General features: G+C 40.1%; 1 protein-coding gene and 1 long non-coding RNA gene across 2 annotated transcripts in view; both read right to left on the bottom strand.

The window, feature by feature from the left end:
• Positions 1-963: 963 nt before the first annotated feature.
• Positions 964-2,269, bottom strand: LOC137190719 (uncharacterized). The gene is made up of 2 exons (XR_010930278.1): positions 2,136-2,269; positions 964-2,089 (listed from the first exon to the last, which is right to left on the bottom strand). It is a non-coding gene; the product is annotated as an uncharacterized lncRNA (long non-coding RNA).
• Positions 2,270-5,545: 3,276 nt separating this feature from the next.
• Positions 5,546-20,859, bottom strand: part of LOC137190716 (immunoglobulin superfamily DCC subclass member 3-like) — a 20,985-nt gene continuing 5,671 nt past the window's right edge. Inside the window, exons 2-14 of the mRNA XM_067600263.1 lie at positions 20,014-20,319; positions 19,257-19,401; positions 17,665-17,795; positions 17,433-17,570; positions 17,118-17,276; positions 11,765-11,930; positions 11,423-11,673; positions 10,351-10,515; positions 8,675-8,863; positions 8,258-8,365; positions 8,038-8,161; positions 7,857-7,956; positions 5,546-6,373 (exon numbers count right to left, since the gene is read on the bottom strand). Coding sequence (XP_067456364.1) covers positions 6,293-6,373; positions 7,857-7,956; positions 8,038-8,161; positions 8,258-8,365; positions 8,675-8,863; positions 10,351-10,515; positions 11,423-11,673; positions 11,765-11,930; positions 17,118-17,276; positions 17,433-17,570; positions 17,665-17,795; positions 19,257-19,401; positions 20,014-20,319 — 2,063 coding nt within the window. The 3' untranslated portion in view covers positions 5,546-6,292. The remainder of the gene's footprint in view (positions 6,374-7,856; positions 7,957-8,037; positions 8,162-8,257; positions 8,366-8,674; positions 8,864-10,350; positions 10,516-11,422; positions 11,674-11,764; positions 11,931-17,117; positions 17,277-17,432; positions 17,571-17,664; positions 17,796-19,256; positions 19,402-20,013; positions 20,320-20,859) is intronic.

Below are 20,859 nucleotides of genomic sequence, written 5' to 3'. Positions count from 1 at the left end.
CATGAGGACAGAAATGAATTCAACATGTTTGTTAGTTTAAATGAGAATGTTCAGCTTTAAATGACTTTATGATGATTAAAAGTTATAATTATCAATCATCCCGCTGAGACGTTTCTGCTGACGAGGAGGTTTGTTGGAGATTAAAGACGGTTGAATTGTTTTCAGTTCCGTCACTACGAGGAAATACAAACATTTTATTTAAAGAAGAAGTGAGCTGCTGTCATACATGTTCGATATGTTTCAACCATAGACTGTATAAAAACATGGACGTAGTTACCGTGACGACACCCGTTGGTTTCTGAAGAGCGGTTTTGAAGCTCAAAGTGAGCCGCTCCGGCCGTCGCCATCTTGGTAGTGCGTGACGCTGCCTAACTCCCAGCCAATCAAAAATGGGCAAAGAGGCGGGGCCAAACGGCTGAAACAAGCCACCTAGCGGCTGGCGGACCTGTCACTCAAAGCAGCCATGTCCTTCATTATGCAGAACTTTACGACTTAATAAAATTGGTGAGTTATAAAAACATCCCCCCCCCGTACAGTCGTCATGAAAGAGGAAATTAGCTACAGAGACCAAAACCGTTGTTTGTACCAGACTGTAAACATGTTTAAAGTCGGGTATTTTAACATGAGGGTCTATGGGGACTGACTCACTTTGGAGCCTCAAGTGGTCGTTCAAGGAACTGCAGTTTGGCTTCATTTTACAGCCCTGGAAGTTGCTGCTTGGTGTCAATATGTCAGCTGATCAATCAGTTCATCAATGAAAATGATCAAAACCTGGAGTGACTTATTGTCATCACTTCTTCCTTTTGTCTTCACTTTGCAGTTTAAGAGTTTAACAATGAACTGATTCACTGAAGGACACCTTTAATACATTAACTGTTGTTTACATCTGTAACTCAGATGAAGAAGCTTCATGTTCCTCGTCTGTCACTGTTCATCATGAATCAATAACAACATGACGTCTGGTTTCTACTTTCATTCTGTTTTATTTGGTTTTCATGTGTCTAAACATCAGAAGAAGAACAAACAAAAATGTTCTCAGAAACACGTTAAAAAGACAAAGAAGAAGAGTTCATCAACAAAACACTGAAGATCAAATCTGAAAACACGAAGACGTCCAAACTTCATATGAAACATCGAGCTGGAAATCTTGTTTTTAGATTAAACTCTTTCCTCCGTCGGTTTCTCGTCTGTTCTGTTTAAAAAGCAGTTTAAAGCTTTGGGACGCTTTTCTTTTTCTTCAGATACATTAATGAAAATAACATGTTTTTGAGAGAAAAGAAATCTGTAACATTAAAGCATCACTTTTCTCATTGGTTCTAGCCTTCAGTCTCTACGATCTCTACGTCTTAGTTTTAGTTTCTACAGCGTGACGACAGCGTGACGACAGCGTGACGACAGCGTGACGACAGCAGGAGGCAGCGGCGAGTCTGGACTGAAACTGACCAGATAAAACATTCAGGTTTTATCTGAAATAGCAGTGAAAATGTTCTGAAACACAGCAGCTGTGAAGAATATGGCTCATTATTAAATATGGCTCATTGTTAAATATGGCTCGTTATTAAATATGGCTCATTATTAAATATGGCTCATTGTTAAATATGGCTCATTGTTAAATATGGCTCATATCCAGTTTTAACCGTCACTCTGCCTTCAGCTGAAAACACGACATTTTTCATATTCTAGAAACATTTTCACATCATTCAACTACAAACAAAAATATCAGAAAAAGTCAAACAATATAAAACAGGGAGGGGTCACATGGTAATAATTATAATATTATTAGCAATAATAATACAAATTTTAAGGGTTTTCATTTTGGCAGAATTTCCTCTTCGCCGCCGAACGGCAGCGACGGAAAACTAAGAATGAACTGAAAGAAGAAAGTTCTAGAAAAAAGAACAGCCAAAATTATTCTTCAACAATTTTATAAAACATTTTAGTTTGTTTAGTTTAAATTTAAATCTGACACTCGACTCATTTCAGAGCAGAGAGGAAGGCAGCGAGGAGCCCTGACCTGACAGTGACCGCTGACCTTTGACCCTGAGGACAAATGGACTCGACTACGGGACCCGAAGAGACCCGATGAGACCTGACGAGACTCAACGTGGATGTTATTCAGTGTGACTTGATATGACTTGATGAGACCTGACGAGACTCAACATGACTTGACAAGACTTGTTACTCGATGACCGGATGCGACTCGAAACTAAACGTGACTCGACATGACTCAGCGAGTCTCGCGGTGAATTCGGTCTCATTGATGCAACCTGAAACTCGACATGACTCGAATGTAACATATCTAAGGTCACTCAAAGCGACTTGACAAGACACAGTGAGACTCGAGGTCCGGGTATCATTGGATAATTCGTAATTCATTTGTAATTCAAAACCCAAAAAACAGTAAATCTGTTATTTGTTTCAAAACAAAAAAAACGTTTTTGGTGTCAGAATCAAGCTCGGCCTGTTTTTGGTTTTTGCTGATTCGTTTTATCGTTTTTCCAGCAGGTCTGCCGACATCAAGCTAATTCGTTTTTGCGTTTGAACCCAAAAACAGAAGTCACATGTTTTTTTCCTTTTTTCATTTTAAACCAAAAACAAAAAACGAAGTCACGTGGTTTTTTTTCCTTTTTAAATCACGTGATCTATTCCTTTTTAGTTTCCCAACGAAAATCCAGAAAACCAAATTCAAAAGATCGTGCAATTTTGGTTTAGAAATCAAGTATTTTGTCAGTTTTGTACGATAGCGGAAGCGGCTACATTAGCCTACCCATGATCCTCAGCGACCGTTGCTATGGTGACGACGCCAGCGACAGCCTTAACATATAGTCAGTATAACATACGTAGTACTGCAGATCAAAAACGTTTTTTTGTTCTTTGTTTTGAAACAAATAACAGATTTACTTTATTTACTTTTTTTTTAAATTACAAATGAATTATGAATTATCCGATGATACCTGGACCTCTCGACATAACTCGATATATCGTGTCTCATCGATGTGACTCGGTTGTCTCACTCGACGTCAGTGAGTCTCAACATGACTCGATGAAACTCGATGAAACTCGATGAAACTCGATGAAACTCGATGGGTCTTAAGTGGACTCGAGGGGAATTTGGTTCTACTAAATGTTGAAGAGCAGGTTTAGACTTTATGAATCAAAACTTGCTCTTTAACAAGATAAATAAACGTTTGAACGTCACGTTTCCAACAAGCTCTTAGTCTTCTTGTCTCCGTCTGAAGAGATGTGTATTTTTAAAGTATCCTACATGTCCTCAGGGTCAGAGGTCACCGTCAGCAGCAGGAGGCTGAAGCTGTAAAGACATTCAACCACACAAACTGAACACACAGGCTCTCTGTGGCTCGAAAGAACTGAGGTAATATTTCAGAATCATTAGTGGAGCTTTTGGTCAAAGTGTTACTATCATTCATTATTTGGCTAAAACTCATCCTGACACACGGAGCTCTTCATGTAACAATATATGAAAATATATATTCACTTCTCCTTTCTCCAAAGAGTAAATCTGAAATATAAAATGTGACAGTGAGCGTTTCTTTTGGTTTGGTTTGTTCATCGACTCTGGAAACAGAAACCGGAGTGAAAACAAACATTTGAACAGAAAACGGTGAAAAACTGTTTTTATCTTTGGACGTCATTCAGCTTGTTTTTAAAGAACACTTGGAAGTTTGGCTGAAACTACAGAACGCTGCTGCGTGTGCTGTTCATCTAAAGGACAGTTCAGTTATAAGACATCAGAAATCAGTTTAAACACGGCGGACGAGGCGCCGCACAGGAAGCAGCTGCTCCCACCAAAATAAAACAACAAACATTTCATTAAAACAGACAGAAAAGGGCGAAGACGTCCCGCACAAAGACGTCCAGAATGTCCAAACTTTCCTGTTGCACCTGTTTGTCTCTCAGGTGTCGACTGACGCTGAACTCCTCAGCCTTTCTCCTCAGGTGGAGGTTAAACGTCTGCAGAGGGGGAGGAGGCGTCTCCATGACAACTAGCAGAGATGCTCTTCGTTTACTCAGCAAAAGGGTAATTCCACCAACTTCTCCAGTGAGCTTCAGGACCCAAACTGTTCAACAGGTTACTGGACTGTAGAGGCAAAGTCCTGCAAGAGGACCAGGTCCAGGTCTCTGGACTCTTGAGGATGAGGACTATGGTTCCTTGTTGGGTTCTAGAAGCTAGTCTTCTACAACCTTAAAATATCAGGTTGTGGACACCTTTGTTTTAAGGCAAACAAACTTTTAGACCCCAAAGATGTGCATCAGGCCACATTAAATGGGATCTTGTCCAGGTTATTCTGCTGTGGAGAAACTGGATCAGGTTTTTGGACTGTTGAAGTTAAGGACTATGGTCAGTTATTGGGCTCTAGAAGCTAATCTCTACAGCAGGTTATTCAGACTTTGGGGCAAGTTCCTCTTGTAGAGGCTAATAATTTAGGAAGTTGTTGGAGCCTAACTCTAACCCAAAGCTACCACACTACCACAGCAAGACATAATGAGATCTAGTACAGGTAGACGAGGTAGTTATTGGGTCTCTGGGAAGAGTGAAAAGGTCACTATTGGTAAACTTCACTATCAGCAGTTGTACTTCCAGTTTCTCTTAAAACATGAGGCAGAACCACATTTATGACAGACTAGACCATTAAAGACGAGACCATGAGCAAAGACTACGGGCCTAATTAGGGTAAGACTCTGGGACCTGAAAGCACAGATCTGGGGAAGGGTTATAGACTGCTGAAGTTAAGGACTGTGGTCAGCTGAGGCTAATATGTATGGCAGGTTACTCACTTCAGGTCAAGTTTCTCTTGTGGAAGCTTGGAAGTTGTTGGACTCTAGAAAACTACAACTTCAGATCATAAGCAGGTTTTAAGCTACTGAAAACTAAAACATGTCCAGGAACTACTGCAGAGAATATGATGTGGGGAGGGTCTTTGGGCTGTTGGAGGTCAGAACTCTGGTCAGTTGACGTTAATCTCTACAGCGTCTCTCGGCCTTTCAAGCAGGTTTGAGGTTGTTTTTGGACTTGAAAAACTACAACCTCCACAAGCTTTTTAAACCCTGAATGCTCAGATCTGGAGCAGGTTTTTGTACAATCTTTGTGCAGTTTAATTAATCTTTTGAACTAAGATCTGAAGGCGTTTGTGGCCTGGAAGCAGCACTGGAGGAAGCTGTTGGAGTCGGACAGGAAGTGTTAGTCAGGTAAGAGCACAAACTCAGAGATAGCTGAGAGCCTTCGGTGTCCTTCTGTCAGCTTCTCTTTGAGGACTACAATGGAGTGATCCTTCCATGCTTGGAGGAGGGGGGTCAGAAGCAACATTCAGAGTCCTGGTTGAGGGTTTCTTGGTGTCGGCCAGGCACAGGACAACAGCATTGGTACAAAAAATAGGAAAAATGGCAAAGTGGCCCCGGAGGAGCCTTTTGGTTTTGAGGTAGGTTAGCTTGACCAGCAGCAGGAGGCTAACGCAGCCCGAGGTAGCTCTCTTTGGAGGTAAAGAGTTTGGTGGAGGAGTCAGAGTTGGGAGGGGTGGGGGTGGGGAGGTCGGGGGGGGGGGGTCAACCAGCTGACTGTCGGCTTCCTTTCCGTCCTAACCGGAGGCGAACTCGGTGAGACAAACAAACACTCAGGTAAAAGGCTAAAGCAGAGTAGAGGAGCACTCATGTCCTCTACAGTCACCTCCTGACCAGAGAAATCATAAATCCCTTTGGCTCTGGGCCTCAGGAGGCCGACAGGTAAACTACCTGCTCAGGTAGTGAACCTGCCGTGGACCCTCTGAGGACCCGGTCTCTGGTCAGACTGGTGGAAGGCCTCGGTGTCTCAGGAAACTCGGCACCGATGGTGACAAACTCAAAATGACTCAAACTGAAGGAAAAAGGTTTTGGTTTCAACAGGAACATCATGGATGCCACGGAGACACCAACATCTGATACCACACAGGAATGAGCTACAGTCATGTGACCAGCAGTCGCTGGTCCTGTGTAACGAATGTTTGTTTTAAAGATCGAATCAGAAGAATTCAGCTTTGGTTTCAGTCTGGATATGAAATCATCATGAACTGGAGTGAAAGCAGGCGCTGTTTGTGTTCCTCTGTGGTATCAGACGCTCTCTGGATGTTCCTCACTCACTCATCATCTCAATAATCTCAAAGTTCAAATCTAATCTGTCGTTTATAAAGGCTGATGTGGCTGTAAGGCTGTCAGGAGAGGAGAGGTCGCGACAGGCTGGAGGAGGAAGAGGAGGAGGAGGAGGAGGGGGGAGGTAAGGAGGTAGTAGTATGCATTTGTTTTATCCGGTGCCTGTGCCGGCCTGGACGGGTGGGGTCGCTTCAACCATGACCATCACTGGAGGAGGGGTGGAGTCACATCTCTGTGGGCGGAGCAGAGAAAAGGAAAGACTGTTAAAGAGTTCATATTCAGCTTTTAGTGGTTCTCTGTTATTTATTTCTTGTTCTGATTTCGGATGTTAAACATGATCAAAATTACAAAACTTGAGGTGAACGTATGTAAAAAAAGCTGCCTGCAAGTCAAAACTCAGGGCTTCAACCTCCGCTAAACACTTCATTTATAACGTTTTTTTCTACCTTGCTGACAAGCTGATGTCGGCTCGTCGCACATGCTCATAAATGGCCATCCATTCTGTAGCCTTGGTTGCTAAGGCTGTTGCTAAGGTGGTTGCTAAGGTGGTTGCTAAGGTGTTTCCATGTGTTGTTCAGCTCCAACATGTACAGATGGATTTGAGAAGTTGACATTTGGAGTAAAGAAGGAGAAAAAGAAGTGAAATCCTGCTACTATAGTTTGTTTACGTAGCCTCCGGAGCCGGAGGAAGCTTCCTGAAGCTGACCAATCAGAACAGAGTGGGCTCATCAGGAGGCGGGCCTTAAAGAGACAGGAGCTAAAACGGCCTGTTTCAGACAGAGGCTGAACTGAGGGGCTGCATAAAGGACCAGTAGAAGATCAATAAGGAGTTTTTAACTGGAAATCATGCAAAGATATTCCAGTAGAGCCCCAGAATATGAATATAGAGCTAAAAATGTGCAGAATACATTCTCTTTAAATTATAATAATCATTATAATACCAAGACTCATGTGTGATGAGTCCTAAAGCCAGTCCACAAATTTATTATTGACTTTTTGTTTATTCTTGATTTTCCTCCAGTCTTTTATTTCAGTGTAATCATTTAATCTTCTAGCAAGGCTGTAACATCTGTGCATAGAAACTGTCTTTTATTTTGTGTTTAAAATTTGTAAACCAGCAGTGACATAAACAAGTTCACTCTGTGATTTATGAACTTAAAGAAAGAGTGACAGACAGTTTCAAGAGAAGAAGACTGCTGCTGTTATTGAAAAAACATCCAAAGTAATTACTCAATTAGAAGGAAGCACATGGTGTCAGAATCACAGCAGACTAAGAAGATAATGTTATCGTAGCAACAGTGTGGTTGCCGTGGCCACCTGGATTGATAGGGGAAGACATTCATTTAATCACCCGTCTCACTTTAACACTCGTTATAATTAACAGCTGTGTGTGTGTGTGTGTGCGTGTGTGTGTGTGTGTGCGTGCGTGCGTGTGTGTGTGTGTGTGCGTGCGTATATGTGTGTGTGTGTGTGTGTGTGTGTGTGTGTATGTGTATGTGTGTGTGTGTGTGTGTGTGTGTGTGTGTATGTGTGTGTGTGTGTGTGTGCGTGCATGCGTGCGTGCGCGTGTGTGTGTGTGTGTCTGTATGTGTGTGTGTGTGTGTGTGTGTATGTGTATGTGTATGTGTGTGTGTGTGCGTGTGTATATGTGTGTGTGTGTGTGTGTGTGTGTGTGTGTGTGTGTGTGTGTATGTGTATGTGTGTGTGTGTGTTACCTGGCTCAGCTCGATGCTCTCAGGTGTGTGAATTTTAGGGCCTCTGACACCATCCAGAGTGGGCGGCGTCTCCCAGCTCGCCGCCTTCCTGCACAAAAAACTGAACACAGAACAGAGTGAGGATGATGAAGATGTCGTTTTTTGAATATGAAGATGATTAAGATGATGATGATGGTCTCACCTGCGTCTGTATCCCAGCAGGATGAAGAGCAGGCAGCAGAGGATGCAGGCGAGGCCGCTGTGAACACCCACCAGCAGAGTCGACATCGAACCGTCAGACTGATCACAGTTACAGTTCGGACCAGCTGACAAAACACATAAACAACAACGGGTCAGACACAGTTCACAGGTGTCATCAGAGGTCAGAAGTCAGAGGTCAGAGGTCACACTGGAGCTCCTACCTGCTGCAGGGTTTCCTCCTTCTGACAGAGACACCAGGCGGCGGTTAGATGGACCGTCTCCGTTCCCATTAAACGCCACCAGCTGGATCTCATAAACCGCTCCTGGTTCTGCAGAAAGGAAACAAACATTTGTCAGAAACGTCACAGAAGTCGTATTTTCTGTAATTCCATCTCTTATTTTAAAAGGGTATGGCACAGCTGACTACAGAACAGAACTTCCTGTAGACAAAAACAACCTGAAATCATATTATTTAACTATCTTTTTTTACTTTAACTACATCAAGCTCATAATACTTATGTACTTTTACTGTAGTAGGATTTGTCATGCAGGACCTTTACTAGTAATGGAGTGTTTTTACATTGTTGTATTGGTACTTTTACTGCAATGTCTTCCACCTCTTTAGCTGCAGTACTGACCCAGGTGAGAAATGGTGTGGGTGTTGATGTGTCCTGGGAAGGTCTCCTGTCCCTGGATGTCTGGGTTGGAAACCCCACGGTACTTCAGCCTGAAGCCCTCCACCTTCCCCGGCTTACTGGGCAGCTCCCAGTACACCTGCATGGCTGTCTGGTTCAACACCTTTGTGAAGAAACTGGGAGAACTGGGAACTGTGGGACAGATAGACAAACAGAGGTCACATGATGAACCTCTCTGATGACCTTTTTAAATTTTACTGCTTTGTTGTTTCATTCAGAAACTGTTGGTCAGTGATGAAACAAACCTTTTTCCCAGCAGACATTTGTCTTGTTACAGCACGACAACCAAAAGTTGTAAATAACAATATAAACCATGTGAGTGAGTGAGCATGCTCAGTACCAGAGCCTGGAACTGGCTCACCTATATGGATTACAGCCATCATTAATGTCATTAATTCTACCTGAGCTTTATATACTATATATAATATATACCACTCTATATTCAGAGTGATTATGGGGACAGTATATATTTAGAGTGTTTATGGGGACAGTATATATTTAGAGTGTTTATGGGGACAGTATATATTCAGAGTGTTTAGGGGGACAGTATATATTTAGAGTGTTTATGGGGACAGTATATATTTAGAGTGTTTAAGGGGACAGTATATATTTAGAGTGTTTAAGGGGACAGTATATATTTAGAGTGTTTATGGGGACAGTATATATTTAGAGTGTTTATGGGGACAGTATATATTCAGAGTGATTAGGGGGACAGTATATATTCAGAGTGATTAGGGGGACAGTATATATTCAGAGTGTTTATGGGGACAGTATATATTCAGAGTGATTATGGGGACAGTATATATTCAGAGTGTTTATGGGGACAGTATATATTTAGAGTGATTAGGGGGACAGTATATATTCAGAGTGTTTAGGAGGACAGTATATATTTAGAGTGTTTAAGGGGACAGTATATATTTAGAGTGTTTATGGGGACAGTATATATTCAGAGTGTTTATGGGGACAGTATATATTCAGAGTGTTTATGGGGACAGTATATATTTAGAGTGATTAGGGGGACAGTATATATTTAGAGTGTTTAAGGGGACAGTATATATTTAGAGTGTTTATGGGGACAGTATATATTTAGAGTGATTAGGGGGACAGTATATATTTAGAGTGTTTAAGGGGACAGTATATATTCAGAGTGATTATGGGGACAGTATATATTCAGAGTGATTATGGGGACAGTATATATTCAGAGTGTTTATGGGGACAGTATATATTCCGAGTGTTTAGGGGGACAGTATATATTCCGAGTGTTTAAGGGGACAGTATATATTCAGAGTGTTTAAGGGGACAGTATATATTTAGAGTGTTTAAGGGGACAGTATATATTTAGAGTGATTAGGGGGACAGTATATATTTAGAGTGATTAGGGGGACAGTATATATTTAGAGTGATTAGGGGGACAGTATATATTCCGAGTGTTTAGGGGGACAGTATATATTTAGAGTGTTTATGGGGACAGTATATATTCAGAGTGTTTAGGGGGACAGTATATATTTAGAGTGTTTATGGGGACAGTATATATTCAGAGTGTTTAGGGGGACAGTATATGAGTATGTATGAGTATATATAGTATATATATAGTATATAGAGTGTTTAGGAGGACGTACCGCCCCCCAGTGTAGTTGAGGTGATGGTGTTGGACTGCTGGCTTCCTCCCAGAGCAGAGTAAGCCTTTAGGTAGATGGAGTAGGTGGTGGCTGCTTCCAAGTTGGCAAACTCGTGTCTGAAGGTTGTTTTACTGACGGCCTCCTGCAGCTCCGCACTGTCCGGCTCTGAGGACACACAGGTCATAGGTCAAAGGTCAGAGGTCAGAGGGAAGAGGAATCACAGCACTAATCCAGGACAGACAGCGATCAAATGTCAACACATCTCTAATTTTGTCTCAATGAATTTGATCTCATCGTAATTTAATGAATCTTGTTTGTCTAATCTCACTGTTTCATCCGATGTCTTCTCCTTTAATCTCATCTCGTCTCTTCTGGTTTCATCTCATTTTGTCTCCTGATGTCTAATCTTGTCTTGACTCGTCTTGTTTTCATTCATCTCTTTTGTCTCATCTCATCTAATCTCGGTTTGACTCCTCTAATTAACTAAACTAATCTCCTCTCATTTAATCTCATTTTATCTCATGATGTTTTGTTGCCTTCCTCTTGTTTAATCTCCTCTAATCCCATTCTGTCTCATGTCATCTAATGTCAGTTTGTCTCTTCTAACCTTGTCCAATCTAATCCTGGTCTCATGTAATCTAATTTTGTCTCCTCTCATGTTGTCCTCATTTCTTCTCATTACATTTAATCTCACTTCATTTGGTCTCATTTCTATTTATGTAATCTCATCTCCTCATGCCTAATCTTGTGTCATCTTGTCTAATCTCATCTTGTCTTGTTTTTATTCACATCTTTTGTCTCTGATAATCTCATCCCATCTTGTTTCACCTCATTTTGTCTTGTCTTGTTCAGTCTAATCTCACCTTTAACCATCTCATCTACCCTACTTTAATCTCCTCTCGTTTAATCTCTCCTCATCTAATGTCAGTTTGTGTCTTCTAATCTTGCCCAACCTAATCCTGCTCTGTTTAATCTCACATAATCTCATTTTGTTTCTACTTCTCTCACCTCATCTACTCTACTCTCGTTTTGTCTAATCTAATCTTGTCCCATCTCATCTCATGTATCTTACCTCCGAGTCGTCGGATGTGCAGGACGTATCCGATGATGTGCTGGCTGACGTGCTCTGGCGGCTGTTCCCAGATCAGCTGGAGGCTGGTGGAGCTGAGGGGCGTGGCCTGGAGGCCGACGGGGGCCTCGGGCAGCTCGGGCCCCTGGCTGATGGCGAGACGGGCGCTGGCCTGGTTGGTGCCGGCACTGTTCTCTGCGATGCATTGATAGATGGCCTCGTCCTCGGGGGTGATGCAGGTGATGGCGAGCGTCCTGCGGGGGGCAGACAGAGACGTGTTTATTTGTTAGTGTTCAGACTTCTGTAGTTCAACTCATCAGTGAAGAAGAAGGATAATGTCCGTACGTGTTTCCGTTGGTGAGTTTGACGTTGCCGCTGGGTGCCAGCAGTTTGCCGTTCTTCAGCCAGATGAGGTGCGGCTCCGGGACGCCGGACGCCGTGCAGCTGAAGACGGCGCTGCCCCCTGCTGGTCTGGAGACAGACTGAGGCCACTGCACAAACTCTGGAGGAGCTGCAGCGAGACACAGAGGAGGATAGAATATAAATATACCATCTGTTTGTAAAGTTCATGTTCTCTCCGCAGACTGATCTGTAACATATTTCATTATGTGTTATTTTATTCAGATTATGATAAAACATCTAATAAACACTTTCAACACCAGACAGACATCCTTTATTCTCTCAGTCTGACACTGAGCGGCTACACGAGCCTTTAACCACCAACAACATATTTAACAAGTTTCAGTAACAGTACTGCCTGATGTAAAAGCAGCAATACAACAATATAAAAATACTACTTTATATACTACAAATGTATATTTTCCCTCGTGTTTATCATTGATAATCAGAATATAAACAGACAATAAATTGTTTATAACACAATATAATGTAGTTATAAGACATGTTAAGTGTTTATTAATGTTCAGTATTTATTATAACTTCTCCTATGAAGACATATTTTACATTATTACAGCTGTGTTTTATTATATTGTCATTGATGATGTTTATACAGCAGCGCAGGAGGACTTATAATTATTAATTAATACATTAATAAACAATGATATCTGCTGACAGCTGCATTACAGCTGCATAACAGTCATTAGCCAGTTATGAACTCTTCAGCTGTCAGATAAATGTATAGAAATACCTCAGAATGATAGTGAAGTACTACAGGTACCACAGTAGTTGTGTTGCTGTGTGACGTCCAGCAGGAGGCAGCAGAGGTTTTATATCTGAACCTCCTCCAAACCAAAGAGATGTGTGTTTTAACATTATTTTACTAAATATATCCATGTAATGATGTGTTTAAACCAGAGATTTATTATAATAAATGAATAAAAAAAGTTAATATTGAATTAGAACATTTTTTAGCAGATAAAAGAGGCTGAATATCTTCTAAACAATTCTTGGTTTCCTGTTTCACAAACATCTTTCTGACGTCATGTGATCCCATATTTAAAAACACAATAACTAATAATAATAAAAACATAATAAATATCTCAGCCAATGAAAACTGGAGTTGAATCTGAACTTGAACTTTATGTTTGAGCAGCACTTTGACCTCTGACCCCCCCCCCCTCCAGAAAACAGACAGGTGCCGTCTCGCCTCCAGCCCTCCTGTCTCCATGGTAACAGGGAGACCATGGTACACATGTGTCTCTGTCACCCTAAATAACCTCCTGAAGCCCCGCCCCTTTCTCCCCCGCATGTGCAGGGGGAGGGGCCACAGGTCAGAGGTCAGGGGTCAGGGGTCGGGGGGGGCAGGGTGCTTGAATAGGAGCCATTACTCAATACGGGGGGGGGGGGGGGGGGGTTAATTAACATAGAAATAAAGTTGAGTTGTGGAGAGACAACAACACACTGACGACTGTTTTCTCTTTTCAGCTCAAGTTCAAAACTCAACTGCAAGAAATTATATATATATATTATATATATATATAAATATATAAATGATCTATAACAACACATCAGATTTTATAAACTGAACGTTTTAATAAAATCAGTAAAAAGTAAACAGAAACTCCATCTGTCAGATAAGTATAATATATATACTATATATATATATATATACTATATATATATATATATATATAGTATATACTCAGTTTATTTCATCCGTAACATTTGATCTCCTATTTATCATGAATAATCGTCTATAAAGAGTTAATAACTGGTTAATAACCGTCGTTACTGTCAGCAGATATAATAACACTGAAGTGTTTGCTGTAATAATATAAAATATGTCTTCATAGGAGAAGTTATAATAAATACTGAACATTAAATATCTGCTTATAACTACATTATAGTGAGTTATTAATCATTAATAGACTGATTATTAATGATAAAGTGTTCACATTTAATCTAAATCTAAAAGTTTCTTTGTTAATGTTGTTATGTTATGAATATGAATCATATAATAACAATAAAATGCTTTTAGTTTACAGTTTGTGTGTGTTTAGCTGAATTATGTGTGAATGAGTTTATTGATCATAATGAATATTGATCAGCTGCAGCTTTATTTTTATAACTGAAACTAAAAAGAAGTTGAACAAATATCAACGTATTGATAACAAATCTTTCAGTTACACTTTATTTTATAATAATTTAAGAAGTTTCTCTTAAAGAACAAAATCATTTAAGTTCAGTTTGAGTCACTATTTAATTAATTAATTAATAATCAATCAATGAATAATGATCATGTTTAGAGAACTGATTTTATTTCTAGAATATTACAGATTCTTTCCAGGAAACTTACAGATCTGTAAAATAAAGCATCTTGTTTCTGTTTTCTGAAGAATATGAATGAAAATGTGACCGAATATATAATTAATATATAAATAATATATAAATAATATTAATCTGAAATATTAAAATATTAACGTCTGTTCAGACTTTTTTTTTTTTTACTTTTCAAATTTTTTTATGATTCTTTTAGTTTGTGTCCGACATGATTTAAAGTCATCATCTTCATCATCTTCATCATCTTCATCATCTTCATCATCCTCACGTCGCTGACAGACGGAGTTTCAGACTGAATCAAGTCCTCATTGTGAAGTGGGACTCTTCACATGCTAATCCAGATTCTAATGAAGCTCTCAGTCTAGGAAACACACACACACAAAGAGCCTGTGTGTGTGTGTGTGTGACCTCTGACCTCTGACCTCTGACCTGTGTGTGTCTGAGCTGCAGCTGGAGACCAAACAAACAAAACATATAATCCACACGAACAACAGACGGCGTTTTAGCACACAGAGTCCGAGCTGAAATAACGATAATAATAAGAAGAAGAAGAAGAAGAAGAAGAAGAACAACAACAACAACAACAATAATATAAATAAATAAATTGTTCTGATAACTGATTCATGTTTAAATTGTAGTTTCTGTCTGTTTGTTTCTGTGAGTTTCTGCTTTCTGTTGTTCTGATGTGAATCTGGTTCTTCTTCTCTTCTCTTTACGCATCATTTCCTGCTGGGATGGAGGTCAGAGGTCAGAGGTCAGAGGTGACCTTCACTGACACTAATATATCGGTTTATATTCGTCTCTGCTGCTGCTGCTGCTGCTGCAGACACATCAGCTGAACAGAAGATTTATAATATTTCCTTTTGTTATCTAAATGTTCTTAAAGGTTTTTTCATTTTTTAAAGGTTATTAATGTTTATATATAAATATAATATTTAGAAATGATCATAATGTTCCTAAAGGTTCGTGCATATAACAGTTGAACAGATGATCATAAATAATCCTAAAATTCTTGAATGTTTTTAAGAGTTCCTAAATATTTATAAATGTTTGTTAATGTTTCTACAGGTTCTTAGTTATTTATGGATTTTATTAAATGTTAATAAAGGTTCCTGAGTTTTTGTAAATGTTCCTAAAGGTTCTTATAAATATTTGTATGTGTCTGTAAATGTTCCTCAACATTTCAGATAATTCATTAACATTTATAAATGTTCTAAAAGGTTCCTACATGTTTTTAAATGTTTTATCTTTTTGTAAATTGTTGTTAATGTCCCTAAATGTTCCAAAAGGTTCCTAAACAGCCATAAAGGTTCCTGAAACGTTGTAAATATTCTGAAAGGTTCCTAAATATTTAGAGATGTTGGTAACATTCATAAACATTGGTAAAGTCTCATTTCAGCTGGTTGCAGTGTTTTCTCTCTCTGTGTGTCTTTGTCCTCTTTGTCTCGTTCCCCCCCCCCCCCCCCCCCCCCCCCCCCCCTCCCCAGTCTGGTTCACTGACAGACTCAGAGGTCAGAGGTCAGAGGGGTGAAGAGTCAGACGGCAGCAGAACAACCTCGAACTGAACTGAACTTGACATCGACACACAAACAGACGGACAAGTTCAAGAGCACAAACACACTCCGACACTTCAGTGTGTTCACGCCGCTGACGAGTTCAAGTTCAGACGTCTGTTCAGGTTTCAGTTAAAGTTCAAACTAAACACATAAAATCAACGACTGCAAACCTGCACTGACTCATAATGTTTGCTACGTCTCTCTGTTATTGTACATTACCATTAATGTAAATAAATATCTAATATCTACCAATAATATATAATATCTAAATCTGATAAAAGAGGAAGAAACTGATTCTGACATTATTTAGATTTTCTAATGAATGAAACTGAATTATGGACGAACAGCCTGAAACTGAGAGATTTCACTGCAGGAAGACGTATTTTTATCTGATATCAAAAGATCAAACTGGAGGAAGTTCAAACACCTTGTATGTTATTTTTAGTTTAAGAGCTCATTAAGCCTCATTTTTTAATTATTATTATGTTTTTTTCTCACAAAAGTTTCAGTTGAAACAGGGTCGTTACAGTAATCTGGTTCTGTGTTCACAGTTTTCATTTTAATCTGGTTTAATCTGGTTTAATCTGGTTTAATCTGGTTTATCTGGTAAAATAATGAAAATAAATACTGTCTGATTTGAAAATCGTCACCTGTGAATGTTTCACAGCCGCAGCCGTCAGGATTTAATCTACGTAGTGATAATCAACACTGTACAGACGTCTGCACAGCATCGCATTCTGGTAATCGTAATATTTTAATAAAGAACTATCTGATGAACAGTCCATTAAAAGGTTTCACGACTGTCTGATAGAAGTCAGGAGTCCCTCAGGGCTCTATTGTTGGGCCTCTTTTATTCACTGTGTACATAAACAAGAACATCTATGCCACCTGAACTGTGATGTACATTTTTATGCAGATATTATTCTATACATTACTGGCTGCTGCTGATCTACAGTTTGTTTTAGATACATGTCAGATCACTCATCATACACCAGCTGGTTTTAAATTCTGACTAAACAACATGTATGTTGTTCCCGGGGTCAGTTAAGACCTTCCAGCCTCCTGTTCTTATCCAAACTCTTCAGGGTTCCCACATTGACATTGTTGAATGTTATAAATATTTAGGAATCTGGCTGCAGACAAGAGTCACTTTTAAAACTGAGATGGAAAACCTGACCGCAGACGGATTCGTGTATAAAATTAAATTATGTTTCTCTTCTGACAGTCAGATTATAAAACTGTCTCACCTGATTATGGAGATATATGAATCTAACTTGTGTCTGTCTATGATTAAACGGTTTAGTGTCTCTTCCTGTTTAATCTCTCTCACCTTGTTTAAATAAATGATTAAATAGAATAAATATTTCCTGTGTCGTCGTTATGTTTGATGTGTGCGTCTGTACCTTGTACGAACAGTCGTCCGAGCGCCGTGCGTCGGGATCTGCTGCCCGGTCTGTTGGCTGAACAAACGTAAACTCCTGAATGTTGCAGTGTGGCGTCAGAGATCATCAGATTCCCGGTTCCCAAAACCTGGATCCCCTCCACACCTATGGACCGCCCGTCTGTCACAGCAACACATCATCATCATCATCATCATCATCATCATCATCATACAGTTTATGTATAGAATACTAGATACTGAATAAACCACTGAGAGGTTTTGTAATCAATAATTGATCAATAAGAGGTTGTTTAAGGGTTAAGGTGAAGGTTGTTACCAAGGCGACTCCAGGACACAATGGGGCGGGGGTTTCCTGTGGCAATGCACTCCAAGATGGCGGTCTGGTGGACGTTGATGGTGAGGTTCTGAGGACCAGACAGGATGACGGGCTCCTTGTAGATCCTGGATCCTGCAACTGGACCCACAGAAACCACAGCGTCAGAACCTGGATCCTGAATCCTGAAGGTTCTTCTAAAAATCTCTTTAAAGTCCTCTGAGTTTAGTCTTACCGGTGACGGACAGCTGGGCCTCGTGGCTGTAACGGGTGTTGGCGATGTTGGAGGCGACGCAGCGATACAAGCCGCTGTCGGTCCGCCGAACGCCGGTAATCTGCAGGATGCCGTTAGGAAGCAGAGTGTATCTGCAGAAAGACACATTTAATATCTGTTAAATACACATTAAAGACTGAGATGTGGTTGGAAAGTACGTTGACTTTGAGTCACGTTTTTTTTTTTATCAAATTAGTTTCACACATTTGTTAAATATACATTAATTACATTATAATATATATTAAATATATTTAAAATACATGTGAAGTACACATGGAATAGATATTATGTTTAATGTATTAAACACACATTAATTACACAATAAAAACATGTTAATTACTCATCAAGATAGATAGATGATTGATAGATGATTGATAGATGATTGATAGATGATTGATAGATGATTGATAGATAGATGATTGATTGATAGATGATTGAAAGATGGATGATTGATAGATGGATGATTGATAGATGATTGATAGATGATTGATAGATAGATGATTGATTGATAGATGATTGATAGATGGATGATTGATAGATAGATGATTGATAGATGATTGATAGATGATTGATAGATGGATGATTGATAGATAGATGATAGATAGATGATTGATAGATGATTGATAGATAGATGATTGATTGATAGATGATTGATAGATGGATGATTGATAGATAGATGATTGATAGATGATTGATAGATGATTGATAGATAGATGATTGATTGATAGATGATTGATAGATGGATGATTGATAGATAGATGATTGATAGATGATTGATAGATGATTGATAGATGGATGATTGATAGATAGATGATAGATAGATGATTGATAGATGATTGATAGATAGATGATTGATTGATAGATGATTGATAGATGGATGATTGATAGATAGATGATTGATAGATGATTGATAGATGATTGATAGATGGATGATTGATAGATAGATGATAGATAGATGATTGATAGATGATTGATAGATGGATGATTGATAGATAGATGATTGATAGACGGATGATTGATAGATGGATGATTGATAGATGATTGATAGATGATTGATAGATAGATGATTGATTGATAGATGATTGATAGATGGATGATTGATAGATAGATGATTGATAGATGGATGATTGATAGATAGATGATTGATAGATAGATGATTGATAGATGGATGATTGATAGATAGAAAAATACAAAAACAGATGCAAAAAAAGCAAAGGAAATGATTTCCAATAAAAAAAGAAAAGAACATGTTAAACACGCTAAACTACCTTTTAAACACGTTAAATATTGTTAAGTACATGTTAATTATGCCTTTCATATATATTAGATATGTGTGAGTGTGTGTGAGTGTGTGTGTGTGTGTGTGTGTGTGTGTGTGTGTGTGTGTGTGTGAGTGCGTGTGTGTGCGTGTGTGTGCGTGTGTGTGAGTGTGTGTGTGTGCGTGTGTGCGTGTGTGTGCGTGTGTGTGTGTGTGTGAGTGTGTGTGTGTGTGTGTGTGTGTGTGCGTGTGTGTGTGTTTGTGTGCGTGTGTGTGTGTGTGTGTGTGTTGGTACCTGGGGTCCTCGGTGCTCAGTGGGCGTCGGTCTCTCTGCCAGGTGATGTTGGCTTCTGGGATTCCATTTACCTGACAGGTGAGTCTGGCCACGCCCCCTTCATCCACCGCCACAGACTCAGGGTGAGACAGGAACTTAGGGAGGGCTGCGGGGGGGCGGGGGAGGGGGGCAGAGAAATACATGAAATTCATAAACTGATGATGTGTGTTACAGCAGCGGTGGACAAACAGCGGCCCGTGGACCAAATGTGGCCCTGCGAGCTAAAACATTTTGTCCCCCTGCTGAACTTTGACATCATGTTTCATGAATCTGCTGCAGATACAAAATAAATCCAGTCAGCAAATTAAGTCTCTTTTAAGACTGTTTCAGCCTCAGCAGCTAAACTGTAACTGTGATGTTAATCAGCTGAAGTGTCCACATGCAAATAACCCGACTAGACTACATCTATATAAAGTTACACATTACATTACTAATCAATATTTATATCAGCACTCTTACGCACCGTTTCACCTGTATATATATTGACATTGTATGTTGTCGTCTATATGATGTTTCTATATTTAGGACTCTGTTTCTATTTGTTAATGTTTAATTCTTTCAATCCACCATAAATAAACTAAATAAACTCTGTTAATCTTTACTTCCTGATGAGATTCATGACATCACATATAAATTAAACATATAGACGAGTGTTTCCACTGAAACACCCTGAAAAGACAGTGCGTTGTGTTACATATGTTCAGGTCATGTGACTCACATGCGAGCTGGACTCGGGCCTTGCGGCTGATCAGCATGCCGTAGTGGTTCTGCGCGGCGCAGTCGTACTCGCCGGCGTCCGTCTCGTTACTTTCTCGTCTCTTGGAGAAGTTCTTGATGAGCAGCGTTCCGTTAGGGAGCACCGTCGCCCTGACGCCGGTTGCCACGGGAACGCCGTTCCTCCGCCAGGTGATGGAGATAGGCCCCTCCCCTTCTACCTGACAGTCCAGCATCAGGGGGCGGTCCCTCGCTGCGATGACATCACCGGGCTCTTTCAGGAAGGCCAGCTCCGAGGCTCCGCCCACACCTGACAGGTTGATACGGGAACGTTAGTCTGATGCTTAGATGGGTTCGCTGTCGTCACGTCAGGTCAAAGGTCAGATTCTCAGGTGTCTCAGTACAGAACTGAGAGTCCGACTGACAACAACACGACAAACATAAACCTGGATCCTGATTGGACGGATGACGTACGACTGTTTATCTCTATATGTGTCTTCATGTTTGGATTCAAACCAACGATGAACTGATCTACTGACGAGTGTTGTTTGTATCAGAGCTGATGTATCGCTGCAGCGGGTCACATGTTCCTTCATCATGAGTTTAATCAGACTGTAGTTCATCGTAACAGCAGGAAGGAAGGAGATCAGTTCATTACTGGTTTGATTCTAAACATGAAGACAATCAGCAGAATGATCCTTTAACTCTGTTACATTATTATAATATTCACTAATAACTGATCCATCAAACATGAACATGTGAAATACTCACAGAGAGTCTGAGGATGATGAAGATGAAGATGACAGTGATGATGATGATGATGAAGCTGTTGACGACCAATAATAAAGTC

Source organism: Thunnus thynnus, chromosome 10 (assembly GCF_963924715.1).
Source record: "Thunnus thynnus chromosome 10, fThuThy2.1, whole genome shotgun sequence".
Lineage (NCBI taxonomy): Eukaryota > Metazoa > Chordata > Actinopteri > Scombriformes > Scombridae > Thunnus > Thunnus thynnus.
This window is presented reverse-complemented; position numbering and strand designations above follow the sequence as displayed.